At 44.1% G+C, this 22,872-nt stretch overlaps 1 protein-coding gene across 1 annotated transcript; it reads right to left on the reverse strand.

The window, feature by feature from the left end:
• Nucleotides 1–7,595: 7,595 nt before the first annotated feature.
• On the reverse strand, nt 7,596–7,925 carry LOC308426352 (large ribosomal subunit protein P1-like; the record flags this gene model as incomplete). Its single annotated transcript, XM_080924071.1, has 1 exon — nt 7,596–7,925. One exon carries the CDS (start codon nt 7,923–7,925, stop codon nt 7,596–7,598), a length of 330 nt encoding a protein of 109 aa, XP_080780197.1.
• Between the last annotated feature and the right edge of the window lie 14,947 nt (nt 7,926–22,872).

A 22,872-nucleotide genomic window follows, 5' to 3' on the forward strand; every position in this document is an offset into this window, starting at 1 on the left:
TCGTTGGCACAACACCCTGTGCTCTGCTCTCTTGTGCTGGGTAAAGGCTTACTGAAATCAAGAAGACCTTTGACTGTCGCATCTGCAAAGCCCCTCTTTCTAAAGATCTCACTCACAGGCCCCAGGAGATTATTAGGGCTTCAATGGTATCTTTTGGGGGTTATAAATTCACCCCGTCCGCGCCAACCATGTCTTAGCAGAGGCAACTCAGTTGGGCTGCTGTTGGGGTTCAGCAAACACTGATTTCAGTTAAGCAAGAGTAAGTAGTTTATTGAATGCACGCCTTAATGCCACAAAGCACTCGGGTGCCTAATTTGCATGTGGCACTCTGCTCTCAGGGCAGGGCTTTTCATAGGAGAAACCAGGTTCAGGGGAGCAGTTGGCTCACTAGGCAGAGTATTATCAGCTAAGCTTTAAGTGATTGATCCTGAGTGAGGTGTTGGGGGTCGTGGATGGGTGATGAACGGGGAATTTCAGAACACTGAGATAACAGAGCATGAGGGTTATAATCGAAATATCTTGGCTTATTAGTAACATCTTCAGTATTGGCTGGGAAGTGCCCAGTGAGCCCATACATGGAAGAAGGAAGGGCTGCCCAGTGGTCAGCTCTGACTCCAGACATTTTAGACATAACTCACATTGACCTTTGACTTGATGGCTCCTATTCGTGGAATTCCTTAAGATTAGCAAACCTCATACAGCACATTCAGAACATGCAGGACAAATCAAGGTATGTGGTCAGCATGGCCTTGAACCAAGTCACTACCCAAGCCTGGCGTCCTGAGTTCAATTCCGGAGCCAAAGTAAATAGAAGGAGAGAACTGACTCTAGAGTTGTCCTCTGACCTCCACATGTGCACATCACACACACAGTAGTGATCAGTAAAATTCTAAAAGGATGTAAAGAGATTTCCCCCTAATTAACTGGTAAAACATATTAGAAGTAGAATAAGAAATAACATGAACAAAGACAGTGAAAAGAAGAAATAAAAGTCAGGAGGTAGGCTGGGGAGATGGCTCTGTGAAGCGCACTGACTGCTCCTCCAGAGGTCCTGAGTTCAATTCCCAGCAACCACACTGTGGCTCACAACCATCACAACTGGGATCCGATGCCCTCTTCTGGTGTGTCTGAAGACAGTGAAGTGCACTCACGTATATAAAATAAATAAATCTTAATAAATCAGGAGGTGATGAAATGAATAGATGAGAGCTATGAGTGTGTCATGAGTGCTGCCATGTTCCCACTGTGCTCCCACTGTGCTCCTACCATCCTACCGTGCTCCCACTGTGCTCCCACTGTGCTCCTACCATCCTACCGTGCTCTCATCATGTTCCCACCATGTTCCCATTGAGCTCCCACTGTGCTCCCACTGTGCTCCCATTGTGTTTCTACCACGCTCCCACTGTGCTCCCACTGTGCTCCCACCATGCTCCCACTGTGTTTCTACCACGCTCCCACTGTGCTCCCACCATGTTCCCACCACACTCCCACCGTGCTCCCACCATGCTCCCACTGTGCTCCCACCATGTTCCCACCACGCTCCTACTATGCTCCCACCACTATCCCACTGTGCTCCCACCATGCTCCCACCATGCTCCCACCACATTACCATCGTGCTCCTACCATCCTACCGTGCTCCCACCATGTTCCCATCGAGCTCCCACTGTGCTCCCAACGTGCTCCCACTGTGCTTTCACCATGCTCCCACCATGTTTCCACCACACTCCCACCGTGCTCCCACCATGTTTCCACCACACTCCCACCATGCTCCCACCATGCCCCTGCCACGATGACCATGAAAGCAAGCCCACAATTAAATGCTGTTTATTATTGTTAAATTTTTAAAATCAGATTTGCCTTGGTCATGGTGTCTCTTCACAGCAATAAAACAGTGACTAAGGCTGAAGTTGGTACCAGTGACTGGGGTATCGCTGTGACCATGCTGTGACTAGCTTGACTATGCTGTTTGTTGGAGGAATAGGGTAAACTTTGGGACTCTGAACTAGAAAAGTGGTCAGATACTTTAAGTGGGACGTAATAGGCCATGCCAGTGGGAGCATAAATGGTGGTGCTGAGGGAGATGTGAACTGTGGGAGCCCAGCTCAAGAGGTTTCAGAAGGGAAGACTTATAGCAGTTGGCCTAGAGATTATTCTTGTTACAGCTTGGCAAAGAATGTGACGGCTTTTTGTCCTTGTCCTAAAAAAAAAAAAAATCTGCCTTAGGCTAAATTGAAGAGTTTTGGATGAATGGTATTGGCAAAGGAAAGAGCCTAGTCTTCTTGGCTCTGCCCTGTGGCTATAAGTCGTTACTTCTTGAAGATCTATAAGGAAAGGGAACATGTGGGGGCGAGGAGACATACAGGAAGTACAGTTTGAGGAGAAGAGGAGCGCCAGGAAGTGTCATGAGCGAAGTCTAGTGATCAAGAAGACGAAAAGTTTGAAGAAAATCCTGATGCTAAATAGAATAAAGGGAGCAGTGGCCCAGGGAAGACCCGGCTAATATTCCAACGCGTGGAAAGAATTAAAGGGAAGCCTGAGCACTGAAGGAAACCACCGGCAAGACAAAGCTGATGCAGATGTAACTGAACTGGGGGCCAAGTTCCAACCCCAACAAACAGCAGAACTTGGTAGTTTTGGCTACCTGGTTCTGGCTTTAGAGTCAAGGATACAAGAAAGGGGTCGTGGACTCTCCCTCCATAGCTCAGGAAAACCTCTGAGGCCAAGGGTGTGTCAAGGTGTCTCTGTGTGGAGCCCTAGAGAGGCCATTTCATGAAGATGTACAAGCAAGGCCTGGGTGGCGTTGGAGACTCCAGGGTGTTGGAGATGCCTGTCATGGAATACCTGCCAAGGAGAGCTGCAGACCAAGTGTGGCGCCAGCCTGAGAGAGAGAGGGGTGCTACAGTTCCAAAACAGAACTAAGTGAGAGATCTCAAGATTTCCTCACAGCAACAGAACCACGCTTAAGACAACAGTAATTACACAAATTAGCACTGACCACAGAATTCCTTCAATTTGACAAATGCTCTGTGTTTGTCAAGACTTTAGGCACTGAAGCTTCGAGGTACACACACACACACACACACACACACACACACACACACACACACTTGTTAATTCATTTTTATCAAAACCCTGCCACTTTAACAAGAACTGACTTCCTACTCTTTTTGGTGTGTATGGTGCTGAAGGTGGAAACCTGGGCCTTGACTATGCCTGATCAGCACTTTGCCACTGAGCACTAAAGCTACTTTATATGTGATCACTCTTGACAGCTAATCAAGTTCCCTTCAAGTGATAATGCCTGGCTACCCTAACCTGTCTTCAACAAAAATCGTCTTGGGTCAGTGTGATGGTTTGAAGGAGAATGGCCCCCATAGGTTCATATTTTTGAATGTTTGGTTTCTCGATAATGGAACTGTTTGGAAAGGATTAGGAGGTGTGACCTTTCTGGAGTACATATGACCTCATTGGAGGAGGTATGTTATGTCATTGGGTCTCTCTCTCTCTCTCTCTCTCTCTCTCCCTCTCCCTCTCCCTCTCCCTCTCTCTCCCTCCCTCCCTCCTTCCCTCTCCCTCCATCCCTCCCTCTCTTTCTCCCTCTCCCTCCCTCCCTCTCCCTCCATCCCTCCCTCTCTCCCTCCCTCTCTCTCTCCCTCCCTCCCTCCCCCTCTCTCCCTCCCTCTCTCTCCCTCCCTCCCTCTCTCTCTCTCCCTCCCTCCCTCCCCCTTCCCTTTCTCTCTCCCTCCCTCCCTCCCTCCTTTCCTCCCTCCCACCCTTCCTCTCTCTCTCTCTCTCTCTATCTCTCTCTCTCTCTCTCCCTCCCTCCTTCCCTCTCTCTCTCCCTCTCTCCATCCCTCCCTCTCTCCCTCCCTCTTTCTCTCCCTCCCTCCCTCCTCCTTCCCTCTCTCTCCTCCTCCTTCCCTCCCTCCCTCCCTCCCTCCCCCCTCTCTCCCCCCCCATCCCCTGCATGCTGTATACAAATCAGGATGTAGAGCTCTCAGACACTGTTCTAATGCCACCCCTGTTTGCTTCCTGACATAATACTCATGGACTACCCCTCTAAATCTGTAAGCAAGGCCCCAATTAAATGCTTTCTTTTGTAGGGGTTGTTTTGGTCATGGTGTCTGTGATGGTTATTCTTGGTTGTCAACCTGATGACCTCTGGAATTAACTAAAAATCCAAGTGGCTGGGTACACCTGTGAGGAATTTTTCTTGATTGAGTTATTTGGATTGGCGAGACCCACCTTGAAGCTGGATCTTTTGAGGTGGGAAGATACACCTTAAATGTGGGCCACACTTTCTGGGGGCAGTCTCTACAAAGGTCATGGAAAACGGAAGCTTTTGCTCTTTGACTGTTTGCCCTCACTCTCACTGGTAAGTCCATTTCTACACCAGCAATAGCGCCAACTTCTTCAGTATTCTTGCATGTACAGAAGAGGAGACATCTAACATCATGGATTGACCAGCTACTAGAATTTTGAACTTTCTGTTGGTAGACCCCCATTGTTGGACAGCCATTCTAATAAATACCTCTTATACATATAATAGATCCCCTTCATTCTATCAATTCTGTTCCTCTAGAGAACTCTTACTAATATAGTATCACTTTATAGCAATAGAACAGAAACCAATACAGTCAGTTTAGCCAGAATACCCATTTCTTAATCCCTGTCCTCTTTCTTCCTCTCATTCTTTAAGTATAACCACAGATATTTAGAAGGCAATCTGAGAATTACATCATATTTATTTAGCATTACAACAATAACAATAATTGAACTCAGGACCTCTGGAAGAGCAGTCAGTGCTCTTAACCACTGAGCCATCTCTCTGGTCCCTCAATTTTATTTTTAATTGTCTTAAAAATATTATTGCTTCTCACACATATACTTAGCGTTGGCTAGCTCTTACCCTCACCCTTCCTGCTCCTAACACTGTTTCTTCCACCTTCATATGATGTGTTCTAAGAGAGTTCCCAGAAGCCTCTCTTCCCCCTCATAAACACCTCTTTGATATTCTTGCCTCCGTACACACTCATGGTCACAGAGTGTCACATAAAAGTGAGAAGCTAGGCTTAAATATGAGAACATGTGACATTCGTCTTTCTAGATCTGGGTTATCTCACTTAATAAAATATTTCCCAGGTCCATGAAACTGTAGGTTTCATAATTCTATTTTTAGTTATGGCTGAATAAAATTCCATTGTGAGTACGAACCACTTTTCTATTATCCGTTCATCTGTTGATGGACATCTAGGCTGATTTCATTTCCTTGCTATTGTGACTAGAACAGTAATAAACATTGATGTGCGAGTATCTCTATAGTAGAATAGAGTCCTACTTTATACCCTGAGTAGATGTCAGGGGCATAATATCTGGGTCACAGGGTGAAACAGAATCCCAAAATAATATTAATTTAAGTCCCCCCCAATAGCTATGGGTGTTAAACACCATAAAGAATATGTACTGGCCATTTGTACATCTTCTGAGAACTCTTTGTTTGGTTCTGTAGACCAGTTTTACCGGCTTATTTATTTTACATATTGCTTAGTTTTTCTTTCTTTTTTTTTTAGGTTTAAAAAATTCTAATTATATTGATGTGGGTGTATCTTTGTGTGCGTTTGCACATGAGAGTGAAGTTTCTTGCCAAGGTCAGAGGGCATCAGGTCTCCTGGAGGTGGAGTTATGGGTACTTGTGAGCTGCCCAACAAGGTGCTGGGAACTAAACTCAGGTCCTTCACAAGGTCAGTAAGTGCTGTTATCCGCTGGAGAGAGTCTCTCTAGCCCTCGTTGCTTAATTTTTCTGAGTTATTTGATATTCTGGATATTAATCTTTTTTGAGTGCGTAGCTAGCAGGATGTTCTGTTCCGTAGGCTGTGTCTTACCTGGATTACTGGTTTCCTTTGCTATATAGAATCTGTTCAATTCTATGAGGTCCCTTTTGTCAACTCCTGGCTTTGTTTCCTGAGCAACTGCAATCCTATTCAGAAAATATGCCTTACCGATGCCGACATCCTGAGTGCTTTATTCACTTTTCTCCTTTAGAGGTTCAAGTCTTATGTTAACGTTTTGATCTATTTGCAGTTGATTTTTGTGTAGGTTGAGAGGTAAGGCCCTGGTCTCATCCTTCTACATGGAGCTCTGCAGGTTTTCCAGCAGCTTTTAAGAATGCCCTTCTCTAGCAAGCATGCGAAAAAAAGAAAAACTCGGGTAGCTGAAGCTGCATGGGGTTTATATATGAATCTTCTATCCTGTCCCACCAGCCAACATGTCTGCCATTGAGCCAGCACCGTGCGCTTGGTTCCTAGGGCTGTAAATATAACCTGAAATTAGGCATGGTGACACCATCAGCCCTCTGTCCCCACTCCACCCCTTGCTTCGGTTTGCTTTAGCTAGCTAGCCAAGATCTTTTGTGCTTCTAGATGAATTCTAAGATATTTCTCCCCTGCTTTTTGGGAAGAACAAAGTTGGAACTTTGGTTAGGATTGCACTGATCTAAAGATTGCTATAATACTGTTTCTTCCAGTCTGATCTGTGAGCATGGGAGGTCTTTCCGCTCTATATTGTCTTCTTCAATTTCTCTCTCGCTTTGAAGTTCTCATTACAGAAGTCTTTTGTTCCCTTTGTTAGGGTTACTTCAAAGGGTTCTCTTACACCGAGGCCGTTGTGAATGGGGAGTTCCTATGATTTCTTTCTCAGCCTATTTATTGTTGGTTTATAGGACGGCTACAATTTTCTTCTTCTCCTCTTTTTCTTTTCAAAAAGATTTTATTTGGTGTGTCTGAGTGCTCTTCTGCATGTATGCCCACATGCCAGCAGAGGGCATCAGTTCCCATTACAGATGGTTGTGAGCCACCATGTGGTTGCTGGGAACTGAACTCAGGACCTCAGGAAAAGCAGACAGTGTTCTTTTCTCAAGTCCTGGCTACGACTTTCTTTTCATAGCCTACCACTTGGCCGAACGTTTTTGTCAATACCAAGGTTTTTTTTTTTTTTTTTTTTTTTGGAACGTTTTCTTTATTATATATAGAATATAAATTATATGTCTATTATATATAGATTCTGTAATCTGTAAGTAAGGATACTTTTTACTTGTAGCTCTTCTGTTTGCTTCTCCTTCTCACTGTTGTAGCTAAGACTTCCTGTACTGTATTGAAGGTGAGTGGAGACGGTAGACACCATGACTTTTCTATAGAGAGGAGAGAGAAGCAAATCCCCAAATAAAGTAGAATAGGAAAAGGGGCAAAGCTATTGTTAGACTACGTCCTGCTGATTGGGGGACTTAGTCCCCCCAACTTAATATAAGTGCTGCCTGTAAAATTATCACATATAGCCTTAGCTGTCTAGAGGTATGTTCCCAGTGTTTTCAAGGATTTCAGTGATTTCAATGAAGGGATGCTGGGTTTTGTCAAAAGCATTTTCTGCATCTATTGAGATTATCATGGAAGTTTAGCCCTTGAGTCCTATTTATACAGTGTTATATTTATTGCAGAGAATCATCCCTGCATCTCTAGAAAAAAAGTCAATATGATCTCCATGAATGCTTTTTTTTAAAAAATACAGTTTCAGCTCTTTATTGGACATGTTAACAAAGCAGTTTAGTGAAAAAGACCAAAGCCCATGTCATCTTCAGATTCCTTGGGTTCTTCCTTCTTTGCTTCCACTTTCTTCTCCTCAGCTGGGGCAGCGGCAGCAGATGGAGCAGGACCACCAGCAGGCGCGGCTCCTGCTGCGGGAGCAGGCCCACCAGCCCCTACATTGCAGACGAGGCTCCCAATGTTGACATTGGCCAGAGCCTTTGCAAACAAGCCAGGCCAGAAAGGTTCAACACGGACACCGGAGGCTTTAATGAGGGCATTGATCTTATCCTCTGTGATGGTCACCTCGTCGTGCAGGATGAGGGCGGAGTAGATGCAGGCGATATGCATGTCTGGTGTTTCTGGTAGCTGGAATAGGGCATCATGTGCTCTGTAACTGGAGTTACAGATGGTTGTAAACCGCCAATGTGGGTGCTGGGAATTGAACTCAGGAATGAGAGCCAACAGTGCTCTTAACCGCAGAGCCATTTCTCCAGCAGCTTTGATATATACTTGAATTTGATTTATAAGTATTTTGCTTAGAATTTTGCCCTGTAGGACTGAGGCTTTAGATTAGGGGTACATTGCTTGCCTCACATGCATGACGACTTAGGTTCAACCCTCAGTAAGACAATCAGTCAAACAAGCAAACTAGAGCAAAAAAAAAAAAAAAAAAAAAAGAATTTTTACATCTCTGTTCATCAGGGAAATGTTATAAGAATATTCTTTGTTTTAATCTCAGGTGCAGGATATGGAGCTGCTTCAGATTGTCCAAAGCAGCTGATTGTGATTTGCCTTGTGCTCTAGCAGCGGTGTGTGTTTTTTTTTTTTGTTGTTGCCGAGAGTTTCTACAAGTGTGTGATGTTTGGAATTCTGGGAACTCTTCAGAGGGTATATAAATGCTGGGCCCCGAGAGGCAGAGTTGGTGCTGGTTTCAGTTTGTTAAGTGGTCATGAGCAAGGAACAACAAAAAAAAGTTAGATATTCTGACGGCGAAGATCAAACTTGCCCCCAAAGAACTCGATGCCTCGAATCAGCAGGATGTAGTCTAACACTAGCTTCGCCCCTTTTCCTACCCTACTTTATTTGGGGATTTTTTTTCTCCCCTCTATCTCCTACTGCTAGGGAGTTGGAAGGGTGGAATAAGGGTAGAGAAAGCAAGAAGAAAGAAGAACCCACAAAGTAGCCAGTCTGGCTACCTACTGGCCCCTATAGACTCATGTATTTAAATGCTCGGCCATAAGGAGTGGCACTATTAGGAGGTGTGGCTTTGTTGGAGTAGGTGCGGCCTTGGAGGAAGTGTGCCATTGTGGAGGCAGGCTTTGAAGTCATATATGCTCAAGCTGTGCCCACTGGGGCACACAGTCTGTTTCTGATGCCCGTGGATCAAGATGTTTGCAATTCCAGTTCAAATCTAAAGAATCGGATCTGGGGTGATGGTGGCCACCGCGGAGTTGAGACCTTTCGGATGAGTTTTGCTGAGCATGTGTATAAAATGCTCCGGTCTCTCTGCACTCCCTTCCGCTCAACTCGGTGCTGTGCGGGGAGCCCTTGGCCCTAACAGCAGCCTTGGTGTACTATAGTTCTTGTGTGTGGGGAACGGGTGTTCGCCTGGTGGTTCCCACGAATCCCAGCTGACCCCTGATCTATGCTTCACTTTACAGGGTCACTCTCAGGCATGGCGTCCTGGGCTGTCAAGCCCTGTTGTGCAGGGCTAGTGTGTGAGAAGTGCTCCCCCACCCAGCTTCAGAGAGATCACATCTGTCTTAACAGGTTCCTTTAAGCCCTCGTCTCTTGCAGGAAAAGGGATTGTTGAGTGCAATCTCATCTGCTTTCCTGCTCTTGGTTTCACTCATTTCAGGGTATTATAGTCCACGCACATAGAAGGCGGGAGCAGGAAGATTGCCATCCGGAGTGATGACCTGGACTTTGTAGACAGGAGCCACCGTACTCTGCATCAGACTGGCTTAAAAAAAATCTGTTTGCAAAGAATATACTTTGACTTCCAGGTAAAGTGGTGGATTGGAAGCCGCGGAAGTGATACAAATGTATCTAACAGGATTACAGATGTGTTTGGGTTCAAAGCTACCTTGTTTCCTATGTCTCACCTCCTCTGTTTTCCCTCCTTTGCTGGTTTCTTTAGGAAATTCTCTAGTTGTCTATAACTGAAGAGTTGGTTGAATTCGTTATAATGCTTCTAAACAGGGAAGAAACTTGCACTTATAAATGAAGGTGAAGGCATAATGAGACTCTGTTTCAAACAACACACACACACACACACACAGAGAGTCAAGTGATAGATTTATTGTTTTTGTTATAGAATAGATGAAAATGTCTCACTCTAGGAGTTCTCTTGCACTGAAGGACCAGTGTCAGGTAAGTGGGCTGACTGTGTGTGGCTGGAAGGGAACAGACACTGGTTCACAAGTCTGTCCTGATGAACCCAGGGCCTCATCATACGTGACAGATAGTGCTCCACTGTCCATTTGGCATTTCTGCAGCTTGCCCTGAAAGGGCTCAACCGTCTCGCATATAACCTTTAAATTTTTTCTTTTCTTGTCTATATGTGTGTTTTGTCTGCACGTTGCTGCTCACCTCGAGTGAAGCCAGAAGAGGGCGCTGGATGCCCTGGAACTGGAGTTACAAGTAGTTGCGAGTTACTATACTGTACAAACTATGTACAGTCTGGGAATCAAACTGGAGTCTTCTGGAAAAACAACCAGCCTGTGCTCTTAACTGCTGAGCCATTTCCCAGACTTTGAGAACGGGTCTTATTCCATAATCTCAGTTGGTCTTGAACTCACTGTAATACTCCTGCCACAGCCTTCCAAATGCTTGGATTACGGTCTGCTGGTAAGTTTGTGGTGGGCACTAACAAAAGCGGACACGGGGTTCGCCAGGGCCGACGCCACTCATTAGGGATAAAGGTTGAGGAAGTTGAGACAGTGGCGCCACGCAGGTTGGACCACATTTCCCACAACTCCATTCTCGACCTCCCAAGCATCCCAGCAGCCCTTGCAACTGAGGCTGGGTTGCTGGGGTCTTTAAGGCCTTGGTTATCCCTGCCTATTGCCAGGTTTGGGAAGGAAGTCTCTAGCTCAGGGGTTTTGAGTGACGTTGGAAATGGGGGTTGGTTGTCATTTCCCAGCCTCTGACAGGAGGCGGTCTCCATGGGCTGGTGAGTGAGACCTGGTTGGAGAAAGGTAGAGGGCACACAAAAATAGCAAAAGGGGCTCACATCCAAGAAGTTGTGTTCCTTGTAGACTCTGAAGGGCTGACTTAGAGGGAGGAAAGGATGTCAAGACTGTGTGCCCACAGTGAAGCTTGAGCCCACGGTTAACTTTGGCAAGGCTGGCAGACACGGTGAGCTGCAGCCACTCGAAGGGGATATCTACTCCTGTTCTCCACCCATTTCCTAGCAGGCAGCATCCCTGACACAGGACAGACTGTGGGATGCCCAGAGCTCTCCTCAGCACTACTACCCTGGCCTCCATCTGAGCTTCAGGGCGATTTCTGGGTACTTTTCTCTTCCACGTATCATCCTGGGTACTTTTCATAGCTCTCCTGATGAGCTCATTTCCATTTCCTGCCACCATCAAAGTCCCCCCCCCCCTTCTTCTCTCCAGGGTCTCACTGGTAGCCCTGGCTGGCCCGGAACTCCTCACTGTGTAGATGGGGCTGGCCAGGAACTCATTGTCGAGCCTCACACACTTCTCTTACGTCATGAGTTATTTATCCCCTCCGATCATTTAAAATGTAAAAATCCCTTTAGCCTCATTTGCTACCCCAGCAGATGTTCGCCAAATCTTAACATGGAAGAGGCACGAGGCACTTCTTTCTGGCAGTTCGGGTAAGCGGATGTGAAAAGGAACAAGCGTTCCCAGCCTGCCTCTCTGGACAGACAGAGACGAGAACTATGACCAAGCTCCCACTAGCCTTCCACTTCAGCACTTCAGCCGGAGCGTTTGGCCTTCCCCTTTCCATCTCTCTACAGCTCCATGTCCAGCCTGGGAGAGAAGAAATGGCTAGCCCTCGTCTTAGCAGCTAGGTCTCAGGAGGATTGGACCTAGTTTTCACGAAATTAACACGGTTCTTTTCTTCACCGTGTGATGATCTCAGCAGTTCCTTCTGTTAGTGCTCTTCTGGGTACTGGGGTACCAATTTTGGGAACCGCTAAGAGGAAATAAGTGTGTGCTCATGTGTGTGTGAATGTGTTTTAAAATTGTGAAGTACTTCAAATCATAAACTGTATGGTGTCCTGGCTAGTTTCAGGTCAATTTGACACAAGACAAAGTCATTGGATCTATAAAATGACAGACACTTCAACACGTAGACTCACCTTTCCCTTCCGTACCCTTTATATGTATCACCAAAGTGCACATGCCTGGTATTTTTAATGGTTCTAGTGTTCAGTGGACAAACATAGTGAGATATAGATCCCTGGCAAGAGCAACACGGAGGATGCAAATTTCACTTACAGGTGTATGTATGTATGGAGCAGACACAAGAACGAATAAGTAAACCTTAAAGGCTTAAATACTAAAGCTCAGTCAACCGAAACCAAAGTGATTGCTAAGCCTGTTGATGGTACATGGTGGAGACTGATGCATGGGGATAATGAGTTCCAGTCCAGGCTACACAGAGAGACCCTGCCTCAGACAGACAAAACATGGCTTATGTTTGCATCCAACAGATCCCCAGAGACCTAGGTTAAGAACTGTCATGCAGGGCTGGAGAGATGGCCTGCTGTGCATCCGTGAGGACCTGAGTTCACATCCTCAGCCGGAGCACTGGCTGGTGCTGAGGAGTTAGACACACTTGTTCAGCCAGTCAAGGGGCATCTGTGAGTTTTAAGTTCAGTGGAAAGACACAGACTCAGTAAATAGAGTGGAGGGCTGGAGAGATGGTTTAGTGGTTAAGGGCACTGGCTGATCTACCACAGGACCGGGGTTCCATTCCCAGAACCCACACAGTGGCTGACAACCATCTGTAACTGCAGTTCCAGGGGAATCTGATGCTCTCTTCTGACCACTGCAAGGGCTGCGCGGATACAGTGCACAGATGCACAAGCACACAAGATACTCATACGTGTAAAAAAAAGGTAAATTAAAAAAAGGTGGAGAACGACTGAGAGAAAGAAACATCCAACACTGAACTTTGGCCTGCACACACCTATGAGTATATATCAACATATACACAAATTAATCACACACACACATAGGCAGACACAAACACACACACACACACACACACACGAGAGAGGGGGGTGAGGGAGGGAGAAGGGATCTGATAGTGTAGCTCAGCGGTAGACCATTAGCTTAACCTGTGAAGCTCTTGGTTCACACCAGAACCACAAGTACATGAGACAGAAGTTACTAGCTTATAAAGCTATTGAGATACAGTTGTTACAGTGTGGCAGCTAGCATCTATCTGCTTGCTTTCACAACTGCCCTATGCTTAACCCACTGCCAGATTAACTGACAAACTCCATTCCCCCTGAACAAATGGCGGATGACCTTGCACCAGACCTTTTATGGTCATAGTTGTTCCTTTCCGTGTGCATTCTTCAATTTACTTTGCTGTTTAAGGTCTGGTGGTTTGTTCCAGTTACCCCATTGGTAAAACTGCAAGCCTCACTGCACACTTGGATACTATGTAACTGAGGAAATGAGTGAAAACAGGATTTCTCGCTAACCCCACTCCAGTTGTAAGGAGTGTGTTAGTGCCCAGATCTTGTTTCTACATAGCTACTTATAAGAAGGAGCCAGGAGTTTCGGAAGAGCTGTTTCCATCCAAGTTTGGGGCAATGGAAGTGTAGGACGAGCTTGAGATACGTGTATGAGAAGGCAACAAATCACCCAGAGACGGGGACGCAATGCCAGGAGGTTCGCAGAGACGGTGTCTGTAACCGACTAATGCAGACTCATCTTTCATCACCACAGATAACACAGGAAACTTCTAAACTGGTTAATTAGTGGAAAGGAGCTAAGCATAATCTTTCTTCTAATGCATCTACAGCTAATGAAGGAAAATTCTTCCTTACAGAATACTGCTCAACAAATGTGGAAAGAGCAAGAGAAAAAAAATCACTTGTTTTGTAGATGTTAATAAAGATGCTGATGCCTGAAAGGGTTACTGTTAGGTAACAATGTGACTAGGTACAAAACTGTGGGTAAAGAAGACAGACACAGTGCCCAACTGTCAGTCCACAGACTGACAACCATAACAGGAAGGATTGTACTGGGACAATCTGGTGGCCACAATCTCAATAGTCAAATGTCACATCATCAGCAGCGTGTAGGCCTGACAGTGAGTTCTGGTGATGCAGGAGGAAATATAACTATGAAATGCTGCGGTTAAAGATGCTTAACTTGAGCTCAGTTAAGCCTTTGGCCTCAACTTCGATTTCATAGACACTTCCGGACATATACTGCAGCACATGCAAGCCATGTATAAACTCTCGGCTAAATCCTGAATGTGATGATCAACACACCCTGAAAACAGTAGAAAAATGAGAGGGTCTGTTTCAGGCAGAGGAAACCGACACAGCAGAGAATATGCAGACACTGACTGGCTCAACAGGGGTCATCAGGAAATGGTTAGTGGTTAGATGTTAGGCAGGACTGCCCATTTTCTTTGAGGTATTGCAGTTAGGTGAATTATATATATATATATATATATATATAATGAAATGTACTTAGAGTCAAGTGTCTTAAGTTACTTTTCAATATGGCAAAATATTAACTTTAAAACATAGGTGGTGTGTGCAGTTGATTTTATGATTTTAAAATGTTCACATAGTTAGTGATGCTCCTAAGAGAAAGTTGTAGGAAATATTTGCTGAGGCCCCACTGTATCACTCATGGACCAGAGAATTTTAAAATGGGGAGAAAGCACAAAGACAGGATTCTGCACTATTATTCTATTTTTTTTTAACAGGAGTCTTACTTGACTCTGTGTACCAGTGGAAGACTTTATAAATGCATTATTTACATAAAATGCACAAAAGTAGGAAACACAAAGAACTGCCCTATGGCCTGTATCAAGTCACACTCATCCCAGAGGAAAGAAGCGCTATCAAGGCATGAAGCATCATCAAAAGTCATCTAGTAAACACACTTGTTATGCTTAACAGAACTGTGCGGTGAGCATAATCTGAGTATGTTTTTAACCAGCATTTTATGAATACTGTGAAATCAAGATAACTAATGTCAGGGAGGAGAAGGTGACAATTTCCTTAAGAGAACACTTTCACAAGGATAGCCCCGACCTTTCCTTCGGCCCGTTGTGGTGTCTAGTGATGCTATGTTGTAATACAGGCTTAGGTATCTATGATGCCAGAACTCGTTTCCTCTCGTTTAGTTCAGGGGACTCTCCTTGGGCAACGGCATCCCTCACGTCTGAGTCTCCATCCTTGAGCTGTTGGTTCACAGTGAGCAGTGTTTGTTAGATGTTACACCTGGACACAGAGGTTACTCCAGTCCCGCCCATTTCTCTCCACGCTGGTGATTCTACCTTAACTACTCAACTCTAATTTACAGAATTCACTCGTCAATGCAACCAACATATACTGATCTTATGCAAGGCACTGGAGGAGCAAGAACGGGCAAGATGAAGCTCAGATGAATACTCTGAGAGCACAACTCTATGGATAGTAAATACAACAGTAATTACACTGTAACAACTGTTTGCAAAAAAAAAAAAAAAAAACAGTAACTAAAAATTGGTTCTTGCCAGTCTTCCTTTCATGCCATTTATGACTCACGAACTCAGTTATTGTTTTGTGATTCCTGATTAATGATCATTTCTGCAACAAAGCTTTTTCCAATGAAACATTTTCATAACACATTGAGTGTAATTTTAAAAGTTTACTTCCATGTGTGGAGTACCAGGCTTCTAATTATTCCTGAAAATAAAATTTCTTTTTAGCTTCTTATAAATAGCCTAATTTTGTTTTTACCACGGTTGCTTCCTTAGATAAAATGGTGCAATTACATTTCCTATCACGTGAGCTATTTGTGTGCTCTCCCTCCTCCTCTCCACCCTGGCTTTCTCTCAACACTGCTGCACTGGACTCAAGCCTGACTTCCCATCACTCATTCTCCCGTTGTTTATGTAGCCATGTTCTCTGCTTTACGGTAGCATTTGGCAACCCGTTTAGGTAGGGTTATGCTTGTTCCGTGGCAAGGTAGTTAAGAGTATGTCCTTACCTTCTCTTTACTCTAAAGATCTTTGTGAACTGAAATGGTTCAATAAAGAAATCTGTGTCAGGCTGATGGCTCAGTGGTTAAGAGCACTGGCTGCTTTTCCAGAGGTCCTGAGTTCGATTCCCAGCAACCACATGGTGGCTTGTGACCATCTAAGGGATCTGATCCTTTTTTAGGCATGCAGGTGTATATGCAGACAGAGCACTCCTACATTAAAAACAATAACAACACATAATAATAATAAAAAGAAGTGTGTCCTGAGCACAGCACAGGCTCTCAGGAAGTGTGTTTCACTGGAAGAAATAGCTTTGCTACAATAAGAACCATGGAAAAACTTGTCAATTTAATAGCCAGGCAGAAAAAAAAAAGGAACACTATTCCTGTCTTTACCCCTTCAGGGTGACACTGGATGTCACAATCAAGCTGTACTAAAGATGGCTTTAGGCTGGGGTGTTCAATCTGTGTCTGCTTGAGTTTGTGCATGTCTAGGGTTTTTGAATATATGAATTTTCTATCTTATCAGATTGCCCTCTCTTCCTATTAACTTCTCCAAAGTGTAGTTAGCAGTGGGCACACAGGAATCTCTCAAGAGCTTTTCAGGTCTTTCTTTTCCTCAAGCTTTACTGGCTTCACATGGAAGCTGCAGTGGGAAAAGAAGGAGTAAAATATGGGACCGTTTACTTATTTTAAGGCTTCAAAGCTAGGATGAAGCAAAGGCCCCAAAGCATCTGCCCTTTTTCCTATAATGTCAGGATTACTCTCTAGTGTGAGACCCACCTGCAAGACGCTTTCCCAAGGCAAACTCCTAAGGCCTCAGTAAGACCTACTTAAAATATACTAAGAGTTGAAGAGTCGCAGGTTATAAATTGTCCTTTTCTAGTATCTGTTTCTGGAATGAATTCAAGTGGTATCAGATCAAAGCTAACCAGTTGATGGAGCTTTAAATATTACACTAAATCTAAATGGACGAGAGCCATTTTATAATTCTGGTACTTCCTGATATTGTGATACCAAGCATACTGCACTTCTGACTTCTTTTGGGTATTTTGACACAGCACACAATGAAATCTAAGCAATCAAGTTTTAAAGCATAAACAAAGTCTCTCACATCTGTTAATTGCGATGTCTGGCGCCCGTATGAACCCGTTGGTGCTGAATAAGATTTGTACTCTGGGTAAAGGCTTTTCCACATATACGGCATCCGTAGGGCTTTTCTCCTGTGTGAATCCTCTGGTGTTGAATAAGGCATGTTCTCTGGCTAAAATCTTTGTTACAGTGAGTGCACTTGTAGGGTCTCTCTCCGGTGTGAGTTCTTCGATGTTGGTTAAGTGATGAGGAGTAGATGAAGGCTTTCCCACAGTGGTGACATTTGTAGGGCTTCTCTCCAGTGTGGACCCGCTGATGCTGCGTCAGATTTGCACCTTGTCTGTATGCTTTCCCACAGGTATTACATTTAAAGGGCTTTTCTCCATTGTGGATCCTCTGGTGCTGAGTGAGGTGCACACTCTGGCTGAAGGCTTTCTCACACACACTACATTTGTACGGTTTCTCTCCGGTGTGTGTTCTATGATGCTGGGTAAGGTTAGCGCTTTGGCTGAAGGCTTTCCCACACACGTTGCATATATAGGATTTCTCCCCAGTGTGAGTGGTTTGATGTTGGATGAGGGTTGAGGAGTGGGCAAAGGCCTTGCCACATTCAGTGCATTTGTAACACTTCTCTCCAGAATGGATCCGCTGATGCCGAATAAGGTAAGTGCTTTGGCTGAACACTTTCCAACACTCATTGCACTTGTACGGCTTTTTCCCAGTGTGAATTTTTTGATGCTGGAGAAGGTGTGTACTTTGACTGAAAGTTTTCCCACATTCATTGCATATATAAGGTTTTTCTCCAGTGTGGACTCTCTGGTGGTTAATCAGTGATGAACTATGGCTGAAGGTCTTACTGCACTCCAAACATTTATACGGTTTCTCCCCAGTGTGTGTCCTCTGGTGGATGGTGAGGTGTGCACGCTGACTGAAGTCTTTTCCGCAGTCATCACACTTGTAGGGTTTTTCTCCAGTATGAATTCTCTGGTGTATAGTCAGGTGTGCGCGCTGACTGAAGGCTTTCCCACACTGGGGGCATTCGTACGGTTTTTCTCCAGTGTGCATTCTCTGATGTGCAATGAGGGATGAGAGATGCTTAAATTCTTTGCCACATTCTTCACATTCATAACATTTGTCTTTGGCATGGTTATTTCGGTGTGCCAGGAGTGATGGGTATTTTCTGAATTTTTTTCCACAGACATTACACGAATAAGGCTTGTCTCCAGGAAGTATTTTCCCATGTACCACACCACCAGACGAGACATTATTGAATACTGGCTTGCTTTCATTATACAGAGAAGCTTTATTATCTGATTGGGTATCAAACTGTACAATTAGGTTTGTGTGCTTTTCAAAATCATCTCTACAGATATCATATTTATTAAGATATTCTTCTGTAGGGTCTTCTTGTGGAAGCTCTGACTTCAAACGGAAGTCCTCTTCATCTATGTAAACCTTCCTGAGGGCACACACTGGCAGACTCTCCAAGCTGTCGTCATCGTAGGAGTCTTCCAGCTTTACGGTTTGGGTTCCATCCTGCTTGAGCTTAGGAAGATCCTTTAATGGAACGTGTGCTTGATCTTTAGTTTCCCATTCTGCAGTTAGAAAAAAAAAAGATAGTAAAAGCCCTATTCTGTTTTAAAAAAAACTATATGGATAAAATAATGTCTGAAGGTTATAGTTCTGATAACTTCACTTTATGGTCTTTATGTTTTAGGAAAGGGAAATGGATGCTTAGAAAAGAAGAAGGTAAGTGACAAAAAATGGGGCGGCTCCTTCCTTGTCAGCAAGGTACAAAGGCGCAGAGTACACAGGGGAGGCGGATGACAGTGTGAAGCGAAATGTGGGGTACATGGAGTAATTTATACATACAGTGGTCTTATAAATTAGGCATGCTGCTTTATTATTTTCTCTTCCAATCTATATTCACAATCCCTAATAATAATAATAACAATAATAATAATAATAAATATAATAAAAATAAAATTATTATTATTATTATTATTATTATTATTATTTTGTTTTCTTTTTGAGTCAGGGTCTCTCTGTGCAGCTTGGGTTGCCCTGAAACTCACTCTGTAGACCTGATTGGCTTTGAACTCATAGTGATCCCCCTGCCTTAGCCTCCGGAGTGCTGGGATGATAGGTGTATCATACAATATTCTTTAATCTCATGGAGGGTTCTACTCTCAACTATCCAGCAGCCTTTAAAGAGCGGCTCTTGAATTCATCGTCTTGGGGCTAGCAGTGTAGATTTTACTATCACCCTGGAAACGAGTTGAAATTATTGGGTCCCACCCTAAACTTGCTTAAGAGAGTTCAACAGTGAAGCTGAATGATTAGTTTTATAAAGCACCGAAAGCTACTTTGTTCCGTTGCACCTACAAACTAAAAAGAACCCTCTTCCCTCAAAAGAGCCACAGTTACCCCCTTTGGCTAGTTCCAAATGGTCTAACCCTTTGCCTTTCCATATCTCCTTTATACCTCGTATTAGGTTTAAGTTAATGTTCAAAGCTACGTCCAGTCTGTGGATGCCATGCTAACCCCAGACTGTCTGTTCCTATGGTGTTTTCTACCTCTTGAAAGAGATGCTTGTGGCTCACTGTGTCCTGCAGAGCATTCCTTTCTACACTCTAAACAGTGAGGGGAATGAACGAAAGATTACCTTGTCCTCCTCAAAGGCCACATGGCTGAATATCAGTACTCTCAAAACCCTCCAACGTGCACAACTCTAGAACTTGGTTTAATACAGTTATTTCACAACTCCGTGATTCTTACAGTATCAACTTAGATGTAAACTCTGGAAATAGGTTATATCTTCTTCATATTTCCTTCAGAAAACAGCCCAAGACTCTAGATCTTGTGGGTAGTCAAATGAACTTGGAAAATGGTAACAGCTTGTTAACACAAAATACAAAGAAATTTCTAACCCATAACCTGGCTGCGAGGAGCTCAGGTGTACACTTATTGATATCTGCTGCTGCCAAATTTCCAATATAATGATTTTAAACAAATTATACATTACACCCCTGCTAATATTTACTCAACATAGAAGGTACTGGAGGGTTCAGACACCAAATACAGGTCCAGGTATAATAACTATACAAGTCTGTCAATTCCACGCACAGTGTATGGTCACTGAAAATGAAAACGGTGTTTCCATGGCTCAGGGTCTGGGTGGAGCAGGGCATAAAGGGTACACTGGTGACACCGAGGGAAAGCTGTACAGGGCACAGGAAGTGAACAAAAGCAGGTGTAATCACATGGAGGGACCGAGAACTTATCTCTGTAAAGACACGCCACATGTATCGCACACGCAAACGCTGAGCTCCTGGAATCTATGAGGGGAGAGTCGGGTATTTAATTTGCTTCCTTACACTGCTTGAAGTCACAAATCATTTTCATTACTTTTACACCAGGTGACAGCAGAACATGTCTAGGAATGACGTCAGATGAGAACGGGCCACCTCGGCTGGCATGAAGACACGTGGGAGAGCACTTTTCTAATTTTCAGTAAGTTGGCTCTTACTTTTCCACTGTTTAGAGTTAGAAGTGTAGTTGTATTGTTTTTTTTAATAGAGAAAAAAATTGAACGATAACTCTCAAATTAGGATGTCATCCTTCCCACAAAAGAACAAAACAAGAGTGGATTCAACAATTACATATACAAACAAAAAGAACCAGCTGGTCCTAACTAGTTTAACTTCTGTGTAATCAGGCGTCAGTATCTACATTCACCTAGAAAGTACTCAGAAAATACACACACATGCATGCGTACACACTCACACACACACAGATACACACACAGACACATGCAGATACACACAGGTACACAAACAGATATACACACAGATAGACATACACATACACAGACACATACAGACCCACATAGACACACAGATAGACATATACATACACACATAGATACATACACAGACACACAGATAGACATACACATACACAGACACATACAGACACACACAGACACACAGATAGACATACACATACACAGACACAGACACATACAAACAGATATATACACACGGAGACAAACACACAGACATATACTCAATCACACAGAAATATACACAGATACAGATCACACAGATAAACAGGCATGTGTGCGCTCACACTCACACACACACACACACACACACACACACACACACACACACACACAGTGATTGAACCAAGGCCTTCATGCATTTTAGGTAAGTGCTATGCCAGTGAATTACACCACAAATTATAATTAACAGTCTCAAAGCAAAAGCCCACTGGTGTACTATTATAATACAAACACATTGAAGCAAATCAGTCTATTAGAAATTCACAAATGTCTTAAGTATGTTTATATCATTATCCAGAATGGTTGCTTAGAAGTGCTATCTATTGGTTAATGAGGTCAAATAGTGGTCTAGCAGTTCTGATAAAAGATGTCTGTTGATTCTGCTAAGAAACAGAAGCTGCAGCAGAGACGGTGTGAGCTGAATTGAACCCTCCTGGAATGGCTAGGTCCTGTACAAACACCAACTCCATGAGTTCTAACAGGGGATGCTCAGCAGTTAAGAGCACTGTTGCTCTTTTAGAGGCTCTCAGCACCCACATGATAGGTTACAACCACCCTTAACTGTTCCAGGGGGTCTGACACCGTCTTCTCACCTACACAGATACCAGAGACACATAGAACACATACATGTAGGCAAAACAATCATACACATTAAAAAAAAGTTTTGAGCTGAACACGGTAGCACACCCCTTCAATTCCGACACTTAGGAGGTGGAGACAGGTGGATTTCTGTGAATTCAAGGACAGCCTAGTCTACAGAGTGAGTTCTAGGACAGCCAAGGCTACAAGAGAAAAAACCCTGTCTTGAAAAACAAAAACAGAAACAGAACAAAAAATTTATGACAAAGTAATGTCCACTGAAGGACAAAACTATTATATACAAAATACCTAAGTTTCAATTTCCAATGTATTTACTATTAAGTCAGGTCTCTCTATGTAGCTTTGGCTGGCCTGAACTAGCTACATGGACCAGGCTGACCTTGAACTCACAGAGATCCGCCTCTCTGCCTCTGGAGTGCTGGGATTAAAGGGCTGTGCTCTCACACCTGGCTCTATGCTAACGACAGACCCCAATCAAAGGGTCATCTCTGAGCTGGCAAGACAGCAGAACCCTCAGCATAGGTGAACATAGGTGAAAGCAGGAGGTAAGAGGACAGTCAGAGCTAAAGCGTCATCTACTTGAGATGTCTACTCCATAGCCGAGGAGTTCAAGCAGCCACTCTGAGAGTGCAAGCAGTCCAGGGGCCTAGGACAAAGCTGGGCCAACAGAAAGGGAGCTGACAGGAGCCCTTTGCAGAGAAGATTAGGCACTGGGTAAGGACCTGCAAGAAACAGAAAACTTAAAAGCAAGTGGCCTTTCCTGGTCTTTGTGTCTACGAAAACCTCTCATACATAACTGCAAATGGCCCCTTTACTTTACGGCCTAACCTGAGTCTATCTGGTTTAAATCCCCATGCTATGAAGTTCATTCAAGTGGGTCGACTGGTCATATCTTCTAGAGACCGTTCTGACTTCATTTGAGCCTTAAAAATCATTACTGCACATGATTTTTTCAGTGTGCCAATTAAACTGCCCACAGTTCTAACAACAAGTGCTATGATCATGGAAGAATTAGCTTTTGTGATGAACAGAGAACCTTTTTAAACAAGTGACGGTTGATATAGAGCAGCTGGAGAAAGATATGGAAAGCAACATCGGCTGCAATGCTGTGAGCAGGGGTGTTTACTGTGGGGCCAGGGACGGTGCTACACACATTCAATCCCAGCAGAGGGGAGGCAGAGGGAGGGCAGGTGGATCTCTGAGTTTCGGTCCAGCCAGGTTTACATAGTGAATTTGAGGCTGGGTAGACTCATATTGACATTACATAGTGAGACTCTGTTTCAAACAACCAACAAAATAAACACTCAAATCAGCAACACACAGTTTAAATCAAATCTGT

Source organism: Micromys minutus (assembly GCF_963924665.1).
Source record: "Micromys minutus genome assembly, chromosome: 10".
NCBI classification, from domain to species: domain Eukaryota; kingdom Metazoa; phylum Chordata; class Mammalia; order Rodentia; family Muridae; genus Micromys; species Micromys minutus.